This window comes from Protomyctophum parallelum (assembly GCF_964188405.1).
Source record: "Protomyctophum parallelum genome assembly, chromosome: 16".
NCBI classification, from domain to species: Eukaryota; Metazoa; Chordata; class Actinopteri; order Myctophiformes; family Myctophidae; genus Protomyctophum; species Protomyctophum parallelum.
Genome location: NC_139711.1, coordinates 48,293,350 through 48,318,957, shown reverse-complemented (window position 1 = coordinate 48,318,957; position 25,608 = coordinate 48,293,350). Strand labels below are relative to the sequence as shown.

The window sequence follows — 25,608 nt, the reverse complement described above, 5'->3', positions numbered from 1 at the left end:
GCTTTTATTTTGATGTATAGCCTTGGTGGTACCCAGGCTTTTATTTTGATGTATAGCCTTGGTGGTACCCAGGCTTTTATTTTGATGTATAGCCTTGGTGGTACCCAGGCTTTTATTTTGATGTATAGCCTTGGTGGTACCCATATGCTTTTATTTTGATGTACATCATAATAAATTCAACAAAATGACGGTTTTCTGAAAACCCCCATGTTTCTATGTCGGTGGATCTCAAACCATTTAATGTCAAAGACCCCCAGAATTATCTGTATTTGGCCGCCGACCCCCATCTGAAAATTTGTTGTACCCCCCCCCCCCCCCCCCCATCTGAAAATATGTTGTACCCCCCCCCCCCCCCCCCCCCATCTGAAAATATGTTGTACCCCCCCCCCCCCATCTGAAAATATGTTGTACCCCCCCAGAAGCAAAGATTTGAGTTAAAAACGTTAAAAGATATAATTATATTCCAAATTTGTGCCATATTTTCATTACTTTCTTTTCAGAAAAATAGCAGACCTACAAGCTCGTAGCGTTAGCACTCGGTGCCGCGCTACGAGCTTGTAGATCTGCTATTTTTCAACAGCTAATCATCTAACTAAATTAACTGTGTGTTGTTTGTCTATACATTCTATATCTCAGCTAGAAGATGACATCGTGGCGAAGGTGGATTACTTCAGCACCATGACGAACTACGTTACCCAGCATGCCTCTGGGCCCTGGCTCTTCCTGGAGTTCTCCCAGCTTGGATTCATAGGTGCGCACGCACGCACGCACGCACGCACGCACGCACGCACGCACACACGCACGCACGCACGCACGCACGCACGCTCAATTTGAACACAATGAGGGACAGACAGGGTCTCAATGTGAACACTGACGCCTGTCAGTCACAATGTGGGACAGACAGGGTCTCAATGTGAACACTGATGCCTGTCAGTCACAATGTGGGACAGACAGGGTCTCAATGTGAACACTGACGCCTGTCAGTCACAATGTGGGACAGACAGGGTCTCAATGTGAACACTGATGTCTGTCAGTCACAATGTGGGACAGACAGGGTCTCAATGTGAACACTGATGTCTGTCAGTCACAATGTGGGACAGACAGGGTCTCAATGTGAACACTGACGCCTGTCAGTCACAATGTGGGACAGACAGGGTCTCAATGTGAACACTGATGCCTGTCAGTCACAATGTGGGACAGACAGGGTCTCAATGTGAACACTGATGCCTGTCAGTCACAATGTGGGACAGACAGGGTCTCAATGTGAACACTGATGTCTGTCAGTCACAATGTGGGACAGACAGGGTCTCAATGTGAACCCTGATGTCTGTCAGTCACAATGTGGGACAGACAGGGTCTCAATGTGAACACTGATGCCTGTCAGTCACAATGTGGGACAGACAGGGTCTCAATGTGAACACTGATGTCTGTCAGTCACAATGTGGGACAGACAGGGTCTCAATGTGAACACTGATGCCTGTCAGTCACAATGTGGGACAGACAGGGTCTCAATGTGAACACTGATGCCTGTCAGTCACAATGTGGGACAGACAGGGTCTCAATGTGAACACTGATGTCTGTCAGTCACAATGTGGGACAGACAGGGTCTCAATGTGAACACTGACGCCTGTCACTCAGGGAATGGGTTGTGATGTGTTAAAGGGACACTTCACCCTTTTTGCATCCCCTGTGTTGTCCTCCCCGACACAGGGGCGGTGTTCTATGTTAAAACATTTTACCTGTGTCCTCCCCGGCACAGGGGCGGTGTTCTATGTTAAAACATTCTGCGTGTGTCCTCCCCGACACAGGGACGGTGTTCTATGTTAAAACATTCTGCGTGTGTCCTCCCCGACACAGGGACGGTGTTCTATGTTAAAACATTCTGCTGTGTGTCCTCCCCGACACAGGGACGGTGTTCTATGTTAAAACATTCTGCTGTGTGTCCTCCCCGACACAGGGAAGGTGTTTCGAACCCGTGACCTCCCCATGGTGGCTCAGTTCTTCCTGATGTTCCACCGAGACAAGCCCATTGATTGGCTGCTCGACCACATCCTGTGGGTGAAGGCCTGCAACCCCGAGAAGGACGCGGTGAGTCCCCCCCACCACAAGACATTAATGCCTGCACCAATCACGGGGCCCGGCTCAAACAGAAGGAATAATAATGTTGATCCCATCATGGTGTTGTTTTTCCTGCAGAAAGACTGCACCAATCAGAAGGCCCGTCTCAAACTGCGCCACAAGCCCTCCCTGTTCCAACACGTTGGTCTCCACTCGTCCCTGGCTGGCAAGGTGCAGCGCCTCAAGGTACGGTACACGCATCCTCGCTTCCTTTCCTTAAGGTACAGTAGACACATCCTCGCTTCCTTTCCTTAAGGTACAGTACGCATCCTTGCTTCCTTTCCTCAAGGTACAGTACATGCATCCTCGCTTCCTTTCCTTAACCCATTCTGACCTGAGATCAGATTCTATAAATGTTCTTCTACATCCTGGCAGTGTTCTGAAAAAGCTATGTTTCTGTGTCAGTCGCTCTTCGATTTTTCAAAAATAGCAGACCTACAAGCTCAGGATCTACTGAATGTGAAGGTATCCTACTGGGGGGAAGCCACACTGTGTGTCATAGGCTCAATATGTCAGTTTGACACATTCAGTAGATCCCGTGATCTTTTGTGGCCAGATGTAATTTCTTGGGGTCTAGTAGGACTATAGTAAATGATAAAAAAATAAATTGCTATAAAATGTACACATTTTGTCCCATGCTCGAATGCCCCCGCCCCCCTGTCAAAAACAGCTAAAATCCCTAAAAGGAAGCAGCAAATGAAAAAAGTTTAACACTCATCTTTTACTTTCTCTAATAACAACCTAAAACAGAAAAGTATCGGATCAGCCCTTATTTGGTCATATCGGGTCATATCGGTATCTGCAAATATGCCAGTCTAACCAGTGATCCCACACAGGGGTAAGGGGTTGACACTATGCCAGTCTAACCAGCGATCCCACACAGGGGTAAGGGGTTGACACTATGCCAGTCTAACCAGCGATCCCACACAGGGGTAAGGAAGGGGTTAACACTATGCCAGTCTAACCAGCGATCCCACACAGGGGTAAGGGGTCGACACTATGCCAGTCTAACCAGCGATCCCACACAGGGGTAAGGGGTCGACACTATGCCAGTCTAACCAGCGATCCCACACAGGGGTAAGGAAGGGGTTAACACTATGCCAGTCTAACCAGCGATCCCACACAGGGGTAAGGAAGGGGTTAACACTATGCCAGTCTAACCAGTGATCCCACACAGGGGTAAGGGGTCGACACTATGCCAGTCTAACCAGTGATCCCACACAGGGGTAAGGGGTCGACACTATGCCAGTCTAACCAGTGATCCCACACAGGGGTAAGGGGTCGACACTATGCCAGTCTAACCAGCGATCCCACACAGGGGTAAGGGGTCGACACTATGCCAGTCTAACCAGTGATCCCACACAGGGGTAAGGGGTCGACACTATGCCAGTCTAACCACCGATCCAACACAGGGGTAAGGGGTTGACACTATGCCAGTCTAACCAGTGATCCCACACAGGGGTAAGGAAGGGGTCGACACTATGCCAGTCTAACCAGTGATCCCACACAGGGGTAAGGGGTCGACACTATGCCAGTCTAACCAGTGATCCCACACAGGGGTAAGGGGTCGACACTATGCCAGTCTAACCAGTGATCCCACACAGGGGTAAGGAAGGGGTCGACACTATGCCAGTCTAACCAGCGATCCCACACAGGGGTAAGGGGTTGACACTATGCCAGTCTAACCAGCGATCCCACACAGGGGTAAGGAAGGGGTTGACACTATGCCAGTCTAACCAGTGATCCCACACAGGGGTAAGGAAGGGGTCGACACTATGCCAGTCTAACCAGTGATCCCACACAGGGGTAAGGAAGGGGTTGACACTATGCCAGTCTAACCAGTGATCCCACACAGGGGTAAGGGGTCGACACTATGCCAGTCTAACCAGCGATCCCACACAGGGGTAAGGGGTTGACACTATGCCAGTCTAACCAGTGATCCCACACAGGGGTAAGGGGTTGACACTATGCCAGTCTAACCAGCGATCCCACACAGGGGTAAGGGGTTGACACTATGCCAGTCTAACCAGTGATCCCACACAGGGGTAAGGAAGGGGTTGACACTATGCCAGTCTAACCACCGATCCGACACAGGGGTAAGGGGTCGACACTATGCCAGTCTAACCAGTGATCCCACACAGGGGTAAGGGGTTGACACTATGCCAGTCTAACCAGTGATCCCACACAGGGGTAAGGGGTCGACACTATGCCAGTCTATCCACCGATCCGACACAGGGGTAAGGGGTCGACACTATGCCAGTCTAACCACCGATCCCACACAGGGGTAAGGGGTCGACACTATGCCAGTCTAACCAGTGATCCCACACAGGGGTAAGGGGTCGACACTATGCCAGTCTAACCAGTGATCCCACACAGGGGTAAGGGGTCGACACTATGCCAGTCTAACCAGTGATCCCACACAGGGGTAAGGGGTCGACACTATGCCAGTCTAACCACCGATCCCACACAGGGGTAAGGGGTCGACACTATGCCAGTCTAACCAGTGATCCCACACAGGGGTAAGGGGTTGACACTATGCCAGTCTAACCACCGATCCGACACAGGGGTAAGGGGGTTGACACTATGCCAGTCTAACCAGTGATCCGACACAGGGGTAAGGGGTTGACACTATGCCAGTCTAACCACCGATCCGACACAGGGGTAAGGGGGTTGACACTATGCCAGTCTAACCAGTGATCCGACACAGGGGTAAGGGGTTGACACTATGCCAGTCTAACCAGTGATCCCACACAGGGGTAAGGGGTTGACACTATGCCAGTCTAACCAGTGATCCCACACAGGGGTAAGGGGCCGACACTATGCCAGTCTAACCAGTGATCCCACACAGGGGTAAGGGGTCGACACTATGCCAGTCTAACCACTGATCCCACACAGGGGTAAGGAAGGGGTTGACACTATGCCAGTCTAACCAGTGATCCCACACAGGGGTAAGGGGCCGACACTATGCCAGTCTAACCAGTAACCAGTGATCCCACACAGGGGTAAGGGGGTTGACACTATGCCAGTCTAACCAGTGATCCCACACAGGGGTAAGGGGTCGACACTATGCCAGTCTAACCAGCGATCCCACACAGGGGTAAGGGGTCGACACTATGCCAGTCTAACCAGTGATCCCACACAGGGGTAAGGGGTCGACACTATGCCAGTCTAACCAGTGATCCCACACAGGGGTAAGGAAGGGGTTGACACTATGCCAGTCTAACCAGCGATCCCACACAGGGGTAAGGGGTCGACACTATGCCAGTCTAACCAGCGATCCCACACAGGGGTAAGGGGTCGAAACTATGCCAGTCTAACCAGTGATCCCACACAGGGGTAAGGAATTAAGGGGTTAACACTATGCCAGTCTAACCAGTGATCCCACACAGGGGTAAGGAAGGGGTTGACACTATGCCAGTCTAACCAGTGATCCCACACAGGGGTAAGGGGTTGACACTATGCCAGTCTAACCAGTGATCCCACACAGGGGTAAGGAAGGGGTTGACACTATGCCAGTCTAACCAGTGATCCCACACAGGGGTAAGGGGTCGACACTATGCCAGTCTAACCACCGATCCCACACAGGGGTAAGGAAGGGGTTGACACTATGCCAGTCTAACCAGTGATCCCACACAGGGGTAAGGGGTCGACACTATGCCAGTCTAACCACCGATCCCACACAGGGGTAAGGAAGGGGTTGACACTATGCCAGTCTAACCAGTGATCCCACACAGGGGTAAGGGGTCGACACTATGCCAGTCTAACCAGTGATCCCACACAGGGGTAAGGGGTCGACACTATGCCAGTCTAACCAGTGATCCCACACAGGGGTAAGGAAGGGGTTGACACTATGCCAGTCTAACCACCGATCCCACACAGGGGTAAGGAAGGGGTTAACACTATGCCAGTCTAACCACCGATCCCACACAGGGGTAAGGAAGGGGTTGACACTATGCCAGTCTAACCAGTGATCCCACACAGGGGTAAGGGGTCGACACTATGCCAGTCTAACCAGTAACCAGTGATCCCACACAGGGGTAAGGGGGTTGACACTATGCCAGTCTAACCACCGATCCCACACAGGGGTAAGGGGTCGACACTATGCCAGTCTAACCACCGATCCCACACAGGGGTAAGGAAGGGGTTGACACTATGCCAGTCTAACCAGTGATCCCACACAGGGGTAAGGGGTCGACACTATGCCAGTCTAACCACCGATCCCACACAGGGGTAAGGAAGGGGTTGACACTATGCCATGTCTCTGTGTGTGCGTGTGCATCTCTGTGTGTGCGTGTGTGTCTCTGTGCGTGTGTGTGTGTCTCTGTGCGTGCGTGTGCATCTCTGTGTGTGCGTGTGTGTCTCTGTGTGTGCGTGTGCGTCTCTGTGTGTGCGTGTGTGTCTCTGTGTGTGCGTGTGTTTCTCTGTGTGTGCGTGTGCGTCTCTGTGTGTGCGTGTGCGTCTCTGTGTGTGCGTGTGTGTCTCTGTGTGTGCGTGTGTGTCTCTGTGCGTGCGTGTGTGTCTCTGTGCGTCTCTGTGCGTGTGTGTGTGTCTCTGTGTGTGTGTGTGGCCGTGTGTCCCTCCCAGGACAAGGACTTTGGGAAGCAGAGCCTGTTCCAGCCGCACCCCAACAACCCCACGGCCCGGGTGGACAGCACCATGACCCACTACCTCCAACACAGCCTGGACCGGGCCTACCGCGGCCTGGACTTCTACTGGGCTCTGAGCCCCCTGGGGGGAGACCACCTGCTGGTCCACTTCACCCAGCCCGCACACGTTACCGGGTCAGTGTGACACACACACACACACACACACACGCACGCACGCACGCACGCACGCACGCACGCACGCACACACGCACAAGCACGCACAAGCATTATATTCATTATATAGATATTCCACTGTTACGTTCTTAGCTTACGCATGTTTCATGATAAATGCTTTTATGTGATGTATTCCCATGCTTTTGTTCTTGCTTAATGTAAGTCGCTCTGGATTAAGAGCGTCTGATAAATGCCTAAATTGTAAATTGTAATTGTAGGGACCCCCATTAGAAGAGATATGCCAGGGACCCCCATTAGAAGAGATATGCCAGGGACCCCCATTAGAAGAGATATGCCAGGGACCCCCATTAGAAGAGATATGCCAGGGACCCCCATTAGAAGAGACATGCCAGGGACCCCCATTAGAAGAGACATGCCAGGGACCTCCATTAGAAGAGATATGCCAGGGACCCCCATTAGTAAAGATATGCCAGGGACCCCCATTAGTAAAGATATGCCAGGGACCCCCATTAGTAAAGATATGCCAGGGACCCCCATTAGAAGAGATATGCCAGGGACCCCCATTAGAAGAGATATGCCAGGGACCCCCATTAGAAGAGATATGCCAGGGACCCCCCATTAGTAAAGATATGCCAGGGACCCCCATTAGAAGAGATATGCCAGGGACCCCCATTAGAAGAGACATGCCAGGGACCTCCATTAGAAGAGATATGCCAGGGACCCCCATTAGAAGAGACATGCCAGGGACCTCCATTAGAAGAGATATGCCAGGGACCCCCATTAGTAAAGATATGCCAGGGACCCCCATTAGTAAAGATATGCCAGGGACCCCCATTAGTAAAGATATGCCAGGGACCCCCATTAGAAGAGATATGCCAGGGACCCCCATTAGAAGAGATATGCCAGGGACCCCCATTAGAAGAGATATGCCAGGGACCCCCATTAGTAAAGATATGCCAGGGACCCCCATTAGAAGAGATATGCCAGGGACCCCCCATTAGTAAAGATATGCCAGGGACCCCCATTAGAAGAGATATGCCAGGGACCCCCATTAGAAGAGATATGCCAGGGACCCCCATTAGAAGAGATATGCCAGGGACCCCCATTAGTAAAGATATGCCAGGGACCCCCATTAGAAGAGATATGCCAGGGACCCCCATTAGAAGAGATATGCCAGGGACCCCCATTAGTAAAGATATGCCAGGGACCCCCATGAGAGGGGGTTTTCACGGCTCTAGCAGTGATTCTCAACCCGTTTAATTTGAAGGACCCCCAGTTTGACCTGCATTAGACCTACTTATGGGTCTGTAACTCTGTGGTAGTAAAAATGAACATAGATTTTACAATATGAATCTCTGGGGGTCCCAGAGATAGAAATGCCATTAAAGGGGGCACGGTGGCACAGTGGGCAGTGCTGTCGCCTCACAGCTAGAAGGTCCTGGGCAATGTTCCCTCTAATTGTTTTCGGTCTGAGCAAACACTCAAACCTCCTGAGCAGACATCAGCAACTACTGAGCAAACATACGTCACCTTGACACCAACTATCCAAACGTTAGATAATGCGAAGTGAGCGCCCCTCACTTCACACAGGTGTGATTTTTTTTCGGCTATTTTCACCAGTTTGACCAGTTTTTATAGCATGGTTTGCTGATTACTTTTGATGCAGTAATGGTATTTTTTCTTTTAGAGCCTTTGAGGCATTATAAAAAGTCTTAAAAGTCCTTAAATTGTCACTTCACTGTCATCTGGGTTGAGAACGACTGGTATATGAATAGTCTACTCAGTACTCAATTGTGCATTACATGGGGGGCATGAGAAACCGTAAACTTTATTGGGACACACACACACACACACACACACACACACACACACACACACACACACACACACACACACACACACACACACTAAGACCGAGTTTGTTGGTGTGTCAACTCCTATAGTTTCTCAGATTGTCGAACGTCAACAGCCCCTACTACGCCAGATATGAGCTATTATTATATGTAGCTCTACATAGCAGAGGGATTGATTGATTGATTGAAGAAAGCTGTATTAACAGATTGGATAATTACAGAGAGAGGTTCCATATGGGACTAGACCGCTAGTGATTAATGTTAACTTCCACATGTTGTTTCATTCACAAGTACACTGGACTGCGGAGGCTTGTTGTGCTGTAGTGATAACAACGTTAGCTAACCAGCTAATGCGAAGCTAACGTTATTCCCCCTCTCCTTGTTGCGCACAGCCGCACTTCCATCCGTTCGCCTTTTAAATCTGAATGTCCCATCAACGCACGGGTCCAAGGCGCAACGTGATCTTATCTGGTTCTTGGGGTTTCACACACTGACTGACTGCAGTGCAGTGCTGCTGCTCCTTACGTCTCCACATAAGGTCCTCACTCGCCGCTCAGACGGCGCACTGGGCGCAGTATACACAGGAGGAGAGGAGAGGAGAGCAAAGAGTAAAAAAAGGAGGGGAGGAGACCTGTACCGCCTCGCCTCAGTGTGTGTGTGTAATCTAAATAAACTGTGAAGTAAATAGAAATAAAGTGTGGGCAAATGTCGACTCAGGATAGGTATTATTACTGTAATGTAGATGATACTCGGGGGGAACACCTTTTTCTTTTAAAGAAAACTTTTTTTTACACCAGCGTCGGTGTCTGTGCGCGACAGATTTCAGTTGTGCGCGAGAGCATTTGGCCATGTGCGCGCGCGAGCGCACGGGCGCACGTTAGGGGGAACATTGGTCCTGGGTTCGATTCCCGCTCGGGGCGCTGTGGGTGCTGGCGGCGTGTTTCCTCCTCCGCGTCATCAGTGCCCATACCCGAAGGCGGGGTTGGCGAAAGGGCCTTTCTGTGTGGAGTTTGCATGTTCTCCCCGTGTCCCCTAGGGTAGATACCCTCACATGTTCTCCCCGTGTCCCCTAGGGTGGGTACCCTCACATGTTCTCCCCGTGTCCCCTAGGGTAGGTATACCCTCACATGTTCTCCCCGTGTCCCCTAGGGTAGGTACCCTCACATGTTCTCCCCGTGTACCCTAGGGTAGGTACCCTCACATGTTCTCCCCGTGTCCCCTAGGGTAGGTACCCTCACATGTTCTCCCCGTGTCCCCTAGGGTAGGTACCCTCACATGTTCTCCCCGTGTCCCCTAGGGTAGGTACCCTCACATGTTCTCCCCGTGTCCCCTAGGGTAGGTACCCTCACATGTTCTCCCCGTGTCCCCTAGGGTAGGTACCCTCACATGTTCTCCCCGTGTCCCCTAGGGTAGGTACCCTCACATGTTCTCCCCGTGTCCCCTAGGGTAGGTACCCTCACATGTTCTCCCCGTGTCCCCTAGGGTAGGTACCCTCACATGTTCTCCCCGTGTCCCCTAGAGTAGGTATCCTCACATGTTCTCCCCGTGTCCCCTAGGGTAGGTACCCTCACATGTTCTCCCCGTGTCCCCTAGGGTAGGTACCCTCACATGTTCTCCCCGTGTCCCCTAGAGTAGGTATCCTCACATGTTCTCCCAGTGTCCCCTAGGGTAGGTATACCCTCACATGTTCTCCCCGTGTCCCCTAGGGTAGGTACCCTCACATGCCTGATGGAGGCGAAAGGAACTGGTTGGAATAACGTGTTCCTTCCACGCGCTACGTCCAACCAGGGAAACTCCCCCCTGTCAGGTGTAAAGGAGCAACTTGGACAGGCATGAAGGAAGCATGAGTTCAAGTCCGTTGGTCTCCCCTTGTCCCCCATATATGGGGACTAGGTTGGTCTCCCCTTGTCCCCCATATATGGGGACTAGGTTGGTCTCCCCTTGTCTCCCATATATGGGGACTAGGTTGGTCTCCCCTTGTCCCCCATATATGGGGACTAGGTTGGTGGAGGGTGTGTAGAGCCCAGGATCACATTAGATGATTGACACAGGGGTGGAAAATGGGTTACAAAATCGTGGGATAAAATATATATATATATATAAAAGAAAAATGCCATTAAATGGGGGGTCCGTAGACTAACAGCTAATGCATGTCAAACTGTGGGGGGGGGGGTCCTTGAAATTAAACGGGCTATTTTTTACTATTTTTGAATTGAAATCCTGAATATGTTTTTGTTACTCTGTAATGTAATCCGGTAATCTCTGTAATGTAATCCGGTAATCTCTGTAATGTAATCCGGTAATCTCTGTAATGTAATCCAGGTACGTCTTCCGGAGCGGGAACATCGAGACTCACACAGATCGCTTCTACAACACCACGCTGGAGGTGTTGCCTAGCAACGTGAGTTAATTACACTGTGTGTGTGTGTGTGTGTGTGTGTGTGTGTGTGTGTGTGTGTGTGTGTGTGTGTGTGTGTGTGTGTGTGTGTGTGTGTGTGTGTGTGTGTGTGTGTGTGTGTGTGTGTGTGTGTGTGTGTGTGTGTGCACGCACAGACTACGTGTCACCCAACACCCCCAATCACATCATGGCTGAGTGTAAATGAAAGCCTGTCTCTCTCACACACGCACACACACCTGCGTGTAAATGAAGGCCAGTTAGTCATGGAATGGTTACATATGAGAATGCGTAAACAGATACGCTGTGTGTGTGTGTGCGTGTGTGTGTGTGTGCGCGTGTCACCGTTCCAATGTTTGGAACTATAGCCCATGGCACCCCGCTTTGTCTCAATGGGATAGTTCCAATGTTTGGAACTATAGCCCACAGCACCCCTCTTTGTCTCAATGGGATAGTTCCAATGTGTGGAACTATAGCCCATAGCACCCCGCTTTGTCTCAATGGGATAGTTCCAATGTGTGGAACTATAGCCCATGGCACCCCGCTTTGTCTCAATGGGATAGTTCCAATGTGTGGAACTATAGCCCATAGCACCCCGCTTTGTCTCAATGGGATAGTTCCAATGTGTGGAACTATAGCGCCATAGCACCACGCTTTGTCTCAATGGGATAGTTCCAATGTGTGGAACTATAGCCCATAGCACCCCGCTTTGTCTCAATGGGATAGTTCCAATGTTTGGAACTATAGCCCATAGGCACCCCGCTTTGTCTCAATGGGATAGTTCCAATGTTTGGAACTATAGCCCATAGCACCCGCTTTGTCTCAATGGGATAGTTCCAATGTTTGGAACTATAGCCCATAGGCACCCCGCTTTGTCTCAATGGGATAGTTCCAATGTTTGGAACTATAGCGCCATAGCACCACGCTTTGTCTCAATGGGATAGTTCCAATGTGTGGAACTATAGCCCATAGCACCCCGCTTTGTCTCAATGGGATAGTTCCAATGTTTGGAACTATAGCCCATAGGCACCCCGCTTTGTCTCAATGGGATAGTTCCAATGTTTGGAACTATAGCCCATAGCACCCCGCTTTGTCTCAATGGGATAGTTCCAATGTTTGGAACTATAGCCCATAGCACCCCGCTTTGTCTCAATGGGATAGTTCCAATGTTTGGAACTATAGCCCATAGCACCCCGCTTTGTCTCAATGGGATAGTTCCAATGTTTGGAACTATATCCCATAGGCACCCCGCTTTGTCTCAATGGGATAGTTCCAATGTGTGGAACTATAGCCCATAGCACCCCGCTTTGTCTCAATGGGATAGTTCCAATGTGTGGAACTATAGCCCATAGCACCCCGCTTTGTCTCAATGGGATAGTTCCAATGTGTGGAACTATAGCCCATAGCACCCCGCTTTGTCTCAATGGGATAGTTCCAATGTGTGGAACTATAGCCCATAGCACCCCGCTTTGTCTCAATGGGATAGTTCCAATTTTGGAACTATAGCCCATAGCACCCCGCTTTGTCTCAATGGGATAGTTCCATAGTGTGGAACTATAGCCCATATAGCACCCGCTTTGTCTCAATGGGATAGTTCCAATGTTTGGAACTATAGCCCATAGCACCCCGCTTTGTCTCAATGGGATAGTTCCAATGTGTGGAACTATAGCCCATAGCACCCGCTTTGTCTCAATGGGATAGTTCCAATGTGTGGAACTATATAGCCCATAGGCACTCGCTTTGTCTCAATGGGATAGTTCCAATGTTTGGAACTATAGCCCATAGCACCCCACTTTGTCTCAATGGGATAGTTCCAATGTGTGGAACTATAGCCCATAGGCACCCCGCTTTGTCTCAATGGGATAGTTCCAATGTTTGGAACTATAGCCCATAGGCACCCCGCTTTGTCTCAATGGGATAGTTCCAATGTGTGGAACTATAGCCCATAGCACCCCGCTTTGTCTCAATGGGATAGTTCCAATGTTTGGAACTATAGCCCATAGCACCCCGCTTTGTCTCAATGGGATAGTTCCAATGTTTGGAACTATAGCCCATAGCACCCCGCTTTGTCTCAATGGGATAGTTCCAATGTTTGGAACTATAGCCCATAGCACCCCGCTTTGTCTCAATGGGATAGTTCCAATGTTTGGAACTATATCCCATAGGCACCCCGCTTTGTCTCAATGGGATAGTTCCAATGTGTGGAACTATAGCCCATAGCACCCCGCTTTGTCTCAATGGGATAGTTCCAATGTGTGGAACTATAGCCCATAGCACCCCGCTTTGTCTCAATGGGATAGTTCCAATGTGTGGAACTATAGCCCATAGCACCCCGCTTTGTCTCAATGGGATAGTTCCAATGTGTGGAACTATAGCCCATAGCACCCCGCTTTGTCTCAATGGGATAGTTCCAATGTGTGGAACTATAGCCCATAGGCACCCCGCTTTGTCTCAATGCAGGGATAGTTCCAATGTGTGGAACTATAGCCCATAGCACCCCGCTTTGTCTCAATGGGATAGTTCCAATGTGTGGAACTATAGCCCATATAGCACCCCGCTTTGTCTCAATGGGATAGTTCCAATGTGTGGAACTATAGCCCATAGCACCCCGCTTTGTCTCAATGGGATAGTTCCAATGTGTGGAACTATAGCCCATAGCACCCCGCTTTGTCTCAATGGGATAGTTCCAATGTGTGGAACTATAGCGCCATAGCACCACGCTTTGTCTCAATGGGATAGTTCCAATTTTGGAACTATAGCCCATAGCACCCCGCTTTGTCTCAATGGGATAGTTCCAATGTGTGGAACTATAGCCCATAGGCACCCCGCTTTGTCTCAATGGGATAGTTCCAATGTGTGGAACTATAGCCCATAGGCACCCCGCTTTGTCTCAATGGGATAGTTCCAATGTTTGGAACTATAGCCCATAGGCACCCCTCTTTGTCTCAATGGGATAGTTCCAATGTTTGGAACTATAGCCCATAGGCATACCTCCTCAGGGTGTCGGCTGCCACACTCTGACAATGTTTGACCAGCCCACACTGTGTGTGTGTGTGTGTGTGTGTGTGTGTGTGTGTGTGTCATAGATAAAAAAAAAAAAATGTTTGACATTGTTTGGGAGATTTAGAAGACTTTCCTTGGGGGTCTTTATGTGTGTAATGTGTGGTTTTAGATATTTTACATTTTAGCAGTGAGCCCAGTGTCTCTGATGTCATCGACACTGGGCTCACTCACTTCCTGGACTACAATTCCCATAATGCTTTGGTGCACTGCTCCTTCTTGTGGTTGAGGGGGGGGGGGGGGGGGGGGGCTGTCTTACTGAGACATGTATTCCAGGAAGTGAGTGAGCCCAGTGTCCGTGACTTCAGGGACACTGTAAAATATCTAAAACCACATGTTGCACACACACAACGAAGAGAAGATATAACCTCATTGTCAGCTCTGTAGCGCTAGTGGCCGGCGAACTTAGCCTGGTTAATAAACCAGACTAATATCACACGGACCGCGGGATATTAGTCTGGGGAGGCTCAGCATGGATTTGATTTCCAGGGGGGGGGCGGGTTGAAACATTTTCTCTTTGACGCAATTGGTCAGAGCTACTGTCAGTCAAAGGTCTCAAGCATTGAAAGTCACTGTACCAAAGCCCGCCCATATTGCATACCGTGTCCCGATTGGCCGCCCCATTTCTCTGGTGTTGGAAATGGGCGTACAATTGAGCCTCTCCAGACCGTAATCCGCCGGCAGGCAATTTCTTTTTTGCCAACGGCTGATTCGGTCTGGTTTATTAACCCATTCTGATCGGGCACCCATTTTGGTGTTAGCATTATGTTATGCTTTAGATATTGAAAAATAGCAGATCTACAAGCTCATATCGCGCCACCGAGTGGCGCGATACGAGCTTGTAGGTCTGCTATTTTTGAAAAATCTAAGAATCACTGACATTTTTTTGAATCTGATCTCAGGTCAGAATGGGTCAATCAGACCAATGTGTGTCCAGTGGAAACCTCGTATGAATCTGATCTCAGGTCAGAATGGGTTAACCAGGCCACTGGATCGGACCAGTGGGTCCTAATGAGTGTCTACAGAGCGTCGCAGTCCCTCCCCCTTTCAGAACTACGAGTGGCCCAGGAGACGAATCACAATGCGTTTGTCCCATAGGCATTTCTTAAAGTATTTATTTAAAGATCTTTTAGGCGTCGTACGAAGCCAACTCTTGTCGTGACAAATCATAACAACACACACACAATATTTTGGACCAAACAAATAATTACAAAGAAGAAAAACAACAAAAAAGGTGTTGTAATGAACTGCCGTTTTTTTTCTTCTTTGTTTGGTCCAAAATATCGTGTGCGTTGTCATGATTTGTCACGACAAGAGTTGGCTTCGTACGACGCTTAAGTAAAAAGTAAAAAAGTAGCCTTGCCGAGCCATGAGGCCCATAGGGGCAGGAGCCTATCTCCTGTTTCTGTAGCCATGAGGCCCATAGGGGCAGGAGCCTATCTCCTGTTTCTGTAGCCATGAGGCCCATAGGGGCAGGAGCCTATCTCCTGTTTCTGTAGCCATGAGGCCCATAGGACAGGAGCCTGTCTCCTGTTTCTGTAGCCATGAGGCCCATAGGGGCAGGAGCCTGTCTCCTGTTTCTGTAGCCATGAGGCCCATAGGACAGGAGCCTGTCTCCTGTTTCTGTAGCCATGAGGCCCATAGGGGCAGGAGCCTATCTCCTGTTTCTGTAGCGTGAGGCAGCTTGATGTACAAGTACACCCCCTGGACATGACGCTAGCATGTCGCAGGGACAATCCAACCCTCCAACCGTGTCAAGCAGGGACTTACCCCCATTTTACCCCCATTTTTACAGTCTTTGGTATGACCCGGCCGGGGATCGAACCCCCGACCTCCCAGTCTCAGGGCGGACACTCTAACCACAAGGCCACTGAGCTGGTGTACGACGCTTAAACGGTCTTTAAATTAATAATTTAAAGGGATTGTGACATTAAAAAAAAAGTTTTGGAATTGTTCTTTTTTTTTTTTAGGTTTTCTAATCTCAATTGCACCCAAAAAACATGAACTTTTAACATTCAGTAGATTTTCTGTGATCTGTGGTTTTCTGGCTCAAACAGGTGCTCTGATTTGCCGGCAGTAAGTGATGTCAGACCCTGCAAATCCCATATATGTCAATGGGATTTGCCAGCAGATGTCACTGTTTCACTGTGTTGCCTGTTTTCATTGTAGCTCAAAAGGCCCAAAAAAAACCCAAAGAAAACTTCAGGCCACAGAAAATCCACTGAATGTTCAAAGTTCAGGTTTTTTGGGTGTAATTGAGGTCATAAAAAGAAAAAGAAAAATAAATGAAAATAAATGTCATAAAACCTTTAAAGAAGTGCCTTTATGGTCCAAATGCATTGCGATTTAATTTCCTGGGCCACTCGTCGTTCTGAAAGGGGGAGGGGCTCTGCGACGCTCTATATATGGGCGTGCTTGACGTGAAGGAACCAGGTGTTGTAACCGAGCTGTTGGTTTCCATGCAGAGCTCGCTGAGACTCCAGCCGGGTGACGGTTCGACTCCGCGCTACACGGTGACGCGGGACGGCTTCATTGTTGTCGGTACGTTACAATTCACAATTTACATTTTACAAATTAGGCGTTTATCAGACGCTCTTAATCCAGAGCGACTTACATTAAGCAAGAACAAAAAAGCATCATACATCACATAAAATCACATAAAAAGCATTTATCATGAAACATGCGTAAGCTAAGAAAGTAACAGTGGAATATATCTATACATCTATACTACTATGCTATACATATGTACTATGACGTGCTATGACTACATACAATGCAATTATACGTTTTACGTTTTTACCACTGTGCTATGAGTTTCGTAGATCTGCTATTTTCTGAAAACCCGAATAACGACTGACATAGAAACACAGCTTTATCAGAAAACTGTCATTTTCAAACATACATTTTTTAGAATCTGATCTCGGGGTTTTAACAGTGAGCCAATGATGTCATGTTTCAGGTGGTTTAGATATGGTGGTATTGTAACAGTGATGTCATGTTTCAGGTGGTGTTAGATATGGTGGTATTGTAACAGTGATGTCATGTTTCAGGTGGTGATAGATATGGTGGTATTGTAACAGTGATGTCATGTTTCAGGTGGTGATAGATATGGTGGTATTGTAACAGTGATGTCATGTTTCAGGTGGTGTTAGATATGGTGGTATTGTAACAGTGATGTCATGTTTCAGGTGGTGTTAGATATGGTGGTATTGTAACAGTGATGTCATGTTTCAGGTGGTGATAGATATGGTGGTATTGTAACAGTGATGTCATGTTTCAGGTGGTGTTAGATATGGTGGTATTGTAACAGTGATGTCATGTTTCAGGTGGTTTTAGATATGGTGGTATTGTAACAGTGATGTCATGTTTCAGGTGGTGATAGATATGGTGGTATTGTAACAGTGATGTCATGTTTCAGGTGGTGTTAGATATGGTGGTATTGTAACAGTGATGTCATGTTTCAGGTGGTGATAGATATGGTGGTATTGTAACAGTGATGTCATGTTTCAGGTGGTGTTAGATATGGTGGTATTGTAACAGTGATGTCATGTTTCAGGTGGTGTTAGATATGGTGGTATTGTAACAGTGATGTCATGTTTCAGGTGGTTTAGATATGGTGGTATTGTAACAGTGATGTCATGTTTCAGGTGGTGTTAGATATGGTGGTATTGTAACAGTGATGTCATGTTTCAGGTGGTGTTAGATATGGTGGTATTGTAACAGTGATGTCATGTTTCAGGTGGTGTTAGATATGGTGGTATTGTAACAGTGATGTCATGTTTCAGGTGGGTTTAGATATGGTGGTATTGTAACAGTGATGTCATGTTTCAGGTGGTTTTAGATATGGTGGTATTGTAACAGTGATGTCATGTTTCAGGTGGTGTTAGATATGGTGGTATTGTAACAGTGATGTCATGTTTCAGGTGGTGATAGATATGGTGGTATTGTAACAGTGATGTCATGTTTCAGGTGGTTTAGATATGGTGGTATTGTAACAGTGATGTCATGTTTCAGGTGGTGTTAGATATGGTGGTATTGTAACAGTGATGTCATGTTTCAGGTGGTGATAGATATGGTGGTATTGTAACAGTGATGTCATGTTTCAGGTGGTTTTAGATATGGTGGTATTGTAACAGTGATGTCATGTTTCAGGTGGTGTTAGATATGGTGGTATTGTAACAGTGATGTCATGTTTCAGGTGGTGATAGATATGGTGGTATTGTAACAGTGATGTCATGTTTCAGGTGGTGTTAGATATGGTGGTATTGTAACAGTGATGTCATGTTTCAGGTGGGTTTAGATATGGTGGTATTGTAACAGTGATGTCATGTTTCAGGTGGTGATAGATATGGTGGTATTGTAACAGTGATGTCATGTTTCAGGTGGTGTTAGATATGGTGGTATTGTAACAGTGATGTCATGTTTCAGGTGGTGTTAGATATGGTGGTATTGTAACAGTGATGTCATGTTTCAGGTGGTGTTAGATATGGTGGTATTGTAACAGTGATGTCATGTTTCAGGTGGTGATAGATATGGTGGTATTGTAACAGTGATGTCATGTTTCAGGTGGTGATAGATATGGTGGTATTGTAACAGTGATGTCATGTTTCAGGTGGTGTTAGATATGGTGGTATTGTAACAGTGATGTCATGTTCCAGGTGGTGATAGATATGGTGGTATTGTAACAGTGATGTCATGTTTCAGGTGGTGATAGATATGGTGGTATTGTAACAGTGATGTCATGTTTCAGGTGGTGATAGATATGGTGGTATTGTAACAGTGATGTCATGTTTCAGGTGGTTATAGATATGGTGGTATTGTAACAGTGATGTCATGTTTCAGGTGGTGTTAGATATGGTGGTATTGTAACAGTGATGTCATGTTTCAGGTGGTGTTAGATATGGTGGTATTGTAACAGTGATGTCATGTTTCAGGTGGTGTTAGATATGGTGGTATTGTAACAGTGATGTCATGTTTCAGGTGGTGATAGATATGGTGGTATTGTAACAGTGATGTCATGTTTCAGGTGGTGATAGATATGGTGGTATTGTAACAGTGATGTCATGTTTCAGGTGGTGTTAGATATGGTGGTATTGTAACAGTGATGTCATGTTTCAGGTGGTGATAGATATGGTGGTATTGTAACAGTGATGTCATGTTTCAGGTGGTGTTAGATATGGTGGTATTGTAACAGTGATGTCATGTTTCAGGTGGGTTTAGATATGGTGGTATTGTAACAGTGATGTCATGTTTCAGGTGGTTTTAGATATGGTGGTATTGTAACAGTGATGTCATGTTTCAGGTGGTTATAGATATGGTGGTATTGTAACAGTGATGTCATGTTTCAGGTGGTGATAGATATGGTGGTATTGTAACAGTGATGTCATGTTTCAGGTGGTGTTAGATATGGTGGTATTGTAACAGTGATGTCATGTTTCAGGTGGTTTAGATATGGTGGTATTGTAACAGTGATGTCATGTTTCAGGTGGTTATAGATATGGTGGTATTGTAACAGTGATGTCATGTTTCAGGTGGTGTTAGATATGGTGGTATTGTAACAGTGATGTCATGTTTCAGGTGGTTTTAGATATGGTGGTATTGTAACAGTGATGTCATGTTTCAGGTGGTGTTAGATATGGTGGTATTGTAACAGTGATGTCATGTTTCAGGTGGTGATAGATATGGTGGTATTGTAACAGTGATGTCATGTTTCAGGTGGTTATAGATATGGTGGTATTGTAACAGTGATGTCATGTTTCAGGTGGTGTTAGATATGGTGGTATTGTAACAGTGATGTCATGTTTCAGGTGGTGTTAGATATGGTGGTATTGTAACAGTGATGTCATGTTTCAGGTGGTGTTAGATATGGTGGTATTGTAACAGTGATGTCATGTTTCAGGTGGTTTAGATATGGTGGTATTGTAACAGTGATGTCATGTTTCAGGTGGTGTTAGATATGGTGGTATTGTAACAGTGATGTCATGTTTCAGGTGGTGATAGATATGGTGGTATTGTAACAGTGATGTCATGTTTCAGGTGGTTTTAGATATGGTGGTATTGTAACAGTGATGTCATGTTTCAGGTGGTGTTAGATATGGTGGTATTGTAACAGTGATGTCATGTTTCAGGTGGTGTTAGATATGGTGGTATTGTAACAGTGATGTCATGTTTCAGGTGGTGTTAGATATGGTGGTATTGTAACAGTGATGTCATGTTTCAGGTGGTGATAGATATGGTGGTATTGTAACAGTGATGTCATGTTTCAGGTGGTTTTAGATATGGTGGTATTGTAACAGTGATGTCATGTTTCAGGTGGTGTTAGATATGGTGGTATTGTAACAGTGATGTCATGTTTCAGGTGGTGTTAGATATGGTGGTATTGTAACAGTGATGTCATGTTTCAGGTGGTGATAGATATGGTGGTATTGTAACAGTGATGTCATGTTTCAGGTGGTGATAGATATGGTGGTATTGTAACAGTGATGTCATGTTTCAGGTGGTGATAGATATGGTGGTATTGTAACAGTGATGTCATGTTTCAGGTGGTGTTAGATATGGTGGTATTGTAACAGTGATGTCATGTTTCAGGTGGTGTTAGATATGGTGGTATTGTAACAGTGATGTCATGTTTCAGGTGGTGTTAGATATGGTGGTATTGTAACAGTGATGTCATGTTTCAGGTGGTGATAGATATGGTGGTATTGTAACAGTGATGTCATGTTTCAGGTGGTGTTAGATATGGTGGTATTGTAACAGTGATGTCATGTTTCAGGTGGTGTTAGACATGGTGGTATTGTAACAGTGATGTCATGTTTCAGGTGGTGTTAGATATGGTGGTATTGTAACAGTGATGTCATGTTTCAGGTGGTTGTTAGATATGGTGGTATTGTAACAGTGATGTCATGTTTCAGGTGGTTATAGATATGGTGGTATTGTAACAGTGATGTCATGTTTCAGGTGGTTTTAGATATGGTGGTATTGTAACAGTGATGTCATGTTTCAGGTGGTGTTAGATATGGTGGTATTGTAACAGTGATGTCATGTTTCAGGTGGTGATAGATATGGTGGTATTGTAACAGTGATGTCATGTTTCAGGTGGTGATAGATATGGTGGTATTGTAACAGTGATGTCATGTTTCAGGTGGTTATAGATATGGTGGTATTGTAACAGTGATGTCATGTTTCAGGTGGTGTTAGATATGGTGGTATTGTAACAGTGATGTCATGTTTCAGGTGGTGTTAGATATGGTGGTATTGTAACAGTGATGTCATGTTTCAGGTGGTGTTAGATATGGTGGTATTGTAACAGTGATGTCATGTTTCAGGTGGTTTTAGATATGGTGGTATTGTAACAGTGATGTCATGTTTCAGGTGGTTATAGATATGGTGGTATTGTAACAGTGATGTCATGTTTCAGGTGGTGTTAGATATGGTGGTATTGTAACAGTGATGTCATGTTTCAGGTGGTGTTAGATATGGTGGTATTGTAACAGTGATGTCATGTTTCAGGCGGTGTTAGATATGGTGGTATTGTAACAGTGATGTCATGTTTCAGGTGGTTTTAGATATGGTGGTATTGTAACAGTGATGTCATGTTTCAGGTGGTTATAGATATGGTGGTATTGTAACAGTGATGTCATGTTTCAGGTGGTGTTAGATATGGTGGTATTGTAACAGTGATGTCATGTTTCAGGTGGTGTTAGATATGGTGGTATTGTAACAGTGATGTCATGTTTCAGGTGGTGTTAGATATGGTGGTATTGTAACAGTGATGTCATGTTTCAGGTGGTGATAGATATGGTGGTATTGTAACAGTGATGTCATGTTTCAGGTGGTGATAGATATGGTGGTATTGTAACAGTGATGTCATGTTTCAGGTGGTGATAGATATGGTGGTATTGTAACAGTGATGTCATGTTTCAGGTGGTGTTAGATATGGTGGTATTGTAACAGTGATGTCATGTTTCAGGTGGTTTAGATATGGTGGTATTGTAACAGTGATGTCATGTTTCAGGTGGTTTTAGATATGGTGGTATTGTAACAGTGATGTCATGTTTCAGGTGGTGATAGATATGGTGGTATTGTAACAGTGATGTCATGTTTCAGGTGGTTTAGATATGGTGGTATTGTAACAGTGATGTCATGTTTCAGGTGGTGATAGATATGGTGGTATTGTAACAGTGATGTCATGTTTCAGGTGGTTTAGATATGGTGGTATTGTAACAGTGATGTCATGTTTCAGGTGGTTTTAGATATGGTGGTATTGTAACAGTGATGTCATGTTTCAGGTGGTGTTAGATATGGTGGTATTGTAACAGTGATGTCATGTTTCAGGTGGTGTTAGATATGGTGGTATTGTAACAGTGATGTCATGTTTCAGGTGGTGTTAGATATGGTGGTATTGTAACAGTGATGTCATGTTTCAGGTGGTGTTAGATATGGTGGTATTGTAACAGTGATGTCATGTTTCAGGTGGTGTTAGATATGGTGGTATTGTAACAGTGATGTCATGTTTCAGGTGGTGTTAGATATGGTGGTATTGTAACAGTGATGTCATGTTTCAGGTGGTGATAGATATGGTGGTATTGTAACAGTGATGTCATGTTTCAGGCGGTGATAGATATGGTGGTATTGTAACAGTGATGTCATGTTTCAGGTGGTTTAGATATGGTGGTATTGTAACAGTGATGTCATGTTTCAGGTGGTGATAGATATGGTGGTATTGTAACAGTGATGTCATGTTTCAGGTGGTTTTAGATATGGTGGTATTGTAACAGTGATGTCATGTTTCAGGTGGTTTTAGATATGGTGGTATTGTAACAGTGATGTCATGTTTCAGGTGGTGTTAGATATGGTGGTATTGTAACAGTGATGTCATGTTTCAGGTGGTGTTAGATATGGTGGTATTGTAACAGTGATGTCATGTTTCAGGTGGTGTTAGATATGGTGGTATTGTAACAGTGATGTCATGTTTCAGGTGGTGATAGATATGGTGGTATTGTAACAGTGATGTCATGTATTGTACAGTGAGTCATGGTATTGTAACAGTGATGTCGATGGTATTGTAACAGTGATGTCATGTTTCAGGTGGTTTTAGATATGGTGGTATTGTAACAGTGATGTCATGTTTCAGGTGGTGTTAGATATGGTGGTATTGTAACAGTGATGTCATGTTTCAGGTGGTGATAGATATGGTGGTATTGTAACAGTGATGTCATGTTTCAGGTGGTTTTAGATATGGTGGTATTGTAACAGTGATGTCATGTTTCAGGTGGTTTAGATATGGTGGTATTGTAACAGTGATGTCATGTTTCAGGTGGTGATAGATATGGTGGTATTGTAACAGTGATGTCATGTTTCAGGTGGTGATAGATATGGTGGTATTGTAACAGTGATGTCATGTTTCAGGTGGTGATAGATATGGTGGTATTGTAACAGTGATGTCATGTTTCAGGTGGTGTTAGATATGGTGGTATTGTAACAGTGATGTCATGTTTCAGGTGGTTATAGATATGGTGGTATTGTAACAGTGATGTCATGTTTCAGGTGGTTTTAGATATGGTGGTATTGTAACAGTGATGTCATGTTTCAGGTGGTGTTAGATATGGTGGTATTGTAACAGTGATGTCATGTTTCAGGTGGTGTTAGATATGGTGGTATTGTAACAGTGATGTCATGTTTCAGGTGGTTATAGATATGGTGGTATTGTAACAGTGATGTCATGTTTCAGGTGGTGTTAGATATGGTGGTATTGTAACAGTGATGTCATGTTTCAGGTGGTTTAGATATGGTGGTATTGTAACAGTGATGTCATGTTTCAGGTGGTGTTAGATATGGTGGTATTGTAACAGTGATGTCATGTTTCAGGTGGTGATAGATATGGTGGTATTGTAACAGTGATGTCATGTTTCAGGTGGTGTTAGATATGGTGGTATTGTAACAGTGATGTCATGTTTCAGGTGGTGTTAGATATGGTGGTATTGTAACAGTGATGTCATGTTTCAGGTGGTGTTAGATATGGTGGTATTGTAACAGTGATGTCATGTTTCAGGTGGTGTTAGTTATGGTGGTATTGTAACAGTGATGTCATGTTTCAGGTGGTGATAGATATGGTGGTATTGTAACAGTGATGTCATGTTTCAGGTGGTTTTAGATATGGTGGTATTGTAACAGTGATGTCATGTTTCAGGTGGTGTTAGATATGGTGGTATTGTAACAGTGATGTCATGTTTCAGGTGGTGATAGATATGGTGGTATTGTAACAGTGATGTCATGTTTCAGGTGGTGTTAGATATGGTGGTATTGTAACAGTGATGTCATGTTTCAGGTGGTGATAGATATGGTGGTATTGTAACAGTGATGTCATGTTTCAGGTGGTGTTAGATATGGTGGTATTGTAACAGTGATGTCATGTTTCAGGTGGTGTTAGATATGGTGGTATTGTAACAGTGATGTCATGTTTCAGGTGGTGATAGATATGGTGGTATTGTAACAGTGATGTCATGTTTCAGGTGGTGTTAGATATGGTGGTATTGTAACAGTGATGTCATGTTTCAGGTGGTGATAGATATGGTGGTATTGTAACAGTGATGTCATGTTTCAGGTGGTGTTAGATATGGTGGTATTGTAACAGTGATGTCATGTTTCAGGTGGTGTTAGATATGGTGGTATTGTAACAGTGATGTCATGTTTCAGGTGGTGATAGATATGGTGGTATTGTAACAGTGATGTCATGTTTCAGGTGGTGTAGATATGGTGGTATTGTAACAGTGATGTCATGTTTCAGGTGGTGATAGATATGGTGGTATTGTAACAGTGATGTCATGTTTCAGGTGGTTTTAGATATGGTGGTATTGTAACAGTGATGTCATGTTTCAGGTGGTGTTAGATATGGTGGTATTGTAACAGTGATGTCATGTTTCAGGTGGTGTTAGATATGGTGGTATTGTAACAGTGATGTCATGTTTCAGGTGGTTTAGATATGGTGGTATTGTAACAGTGATGTCATGTTTCAGGTGGTGTTAGATATGGTGGTATTGTAACAGTGATGTCATGTTTCAGGTGGTTTTAGATATGGTGGTATTGTAACAGTGATGTCATGTTTCAGGTGGTGATAGATATGGTGGTATTGTAACAGTGATGTCATGTTTCAGGTGGTGATAGATATGGTGGTATTGTAACAGTGATGTCATGTTTCAGGTGGTGTTAGATATGGTGGTATTGTAACAGTGATGTCATGTTTCAGGTGGTGTTAGATATGGTGGTATTGTAACAGTGATGTCATGTTTAGGTGGTTAGATATGGTGGTATTGTAACAGTGATGTCATGTTTCAGGTGGTTTAGATATGGTGGTATTGTAACAGTGATGTCATGTTTCAGGTGGTGATAGATATGGTGGTAT

General features: G+C 45.9%; 1 protein-coding gene across 1 annotated transcript in view; it reads left to right on the top strand.

Annotated features, from left to right (window-relative positions):
- LOC310873858 (alpha-1,3-mannosyl-glycoprotein 4-beta-N-acetylglucosaminyltransferase B-like) overlaps positions 1-18,872 on the top strand; it is a gene marked incomplete at its 3' end in the record, with an annotated part of 59,919 nt that extends 41,047 nt beyond the window's left edge. The window contains exons 8-14 of the mRNA XM_083786409.1: positions 637-751; positions 1,958-2,088; positions 2,197-2,304; positions 6,703-6,899; positions 11,075-11,153; positions 16,673-16,752; positions 18,866-18,872. Of these exons, the coding sequence (XP_083642535.1) occupies positions 637-751; positions 1,958-2,088; positions 2,197-2,304; positions 6,703-6,899; positions 11,075-11,153; positions 16,673-16,752; positions 18,866-18,872 (717 nt within the window). The remainder of the gene's footprint in view (positions 1-636; positions 752-1,957; positions 2,089-2,196; positions 2,305-6,702; positions 6,900-11,074; positions 11,154-16,672; positions 16,753-18,865) is intronic.
- Positions 18,873-25,608: the final 6,736 nt, after the last annotated feature.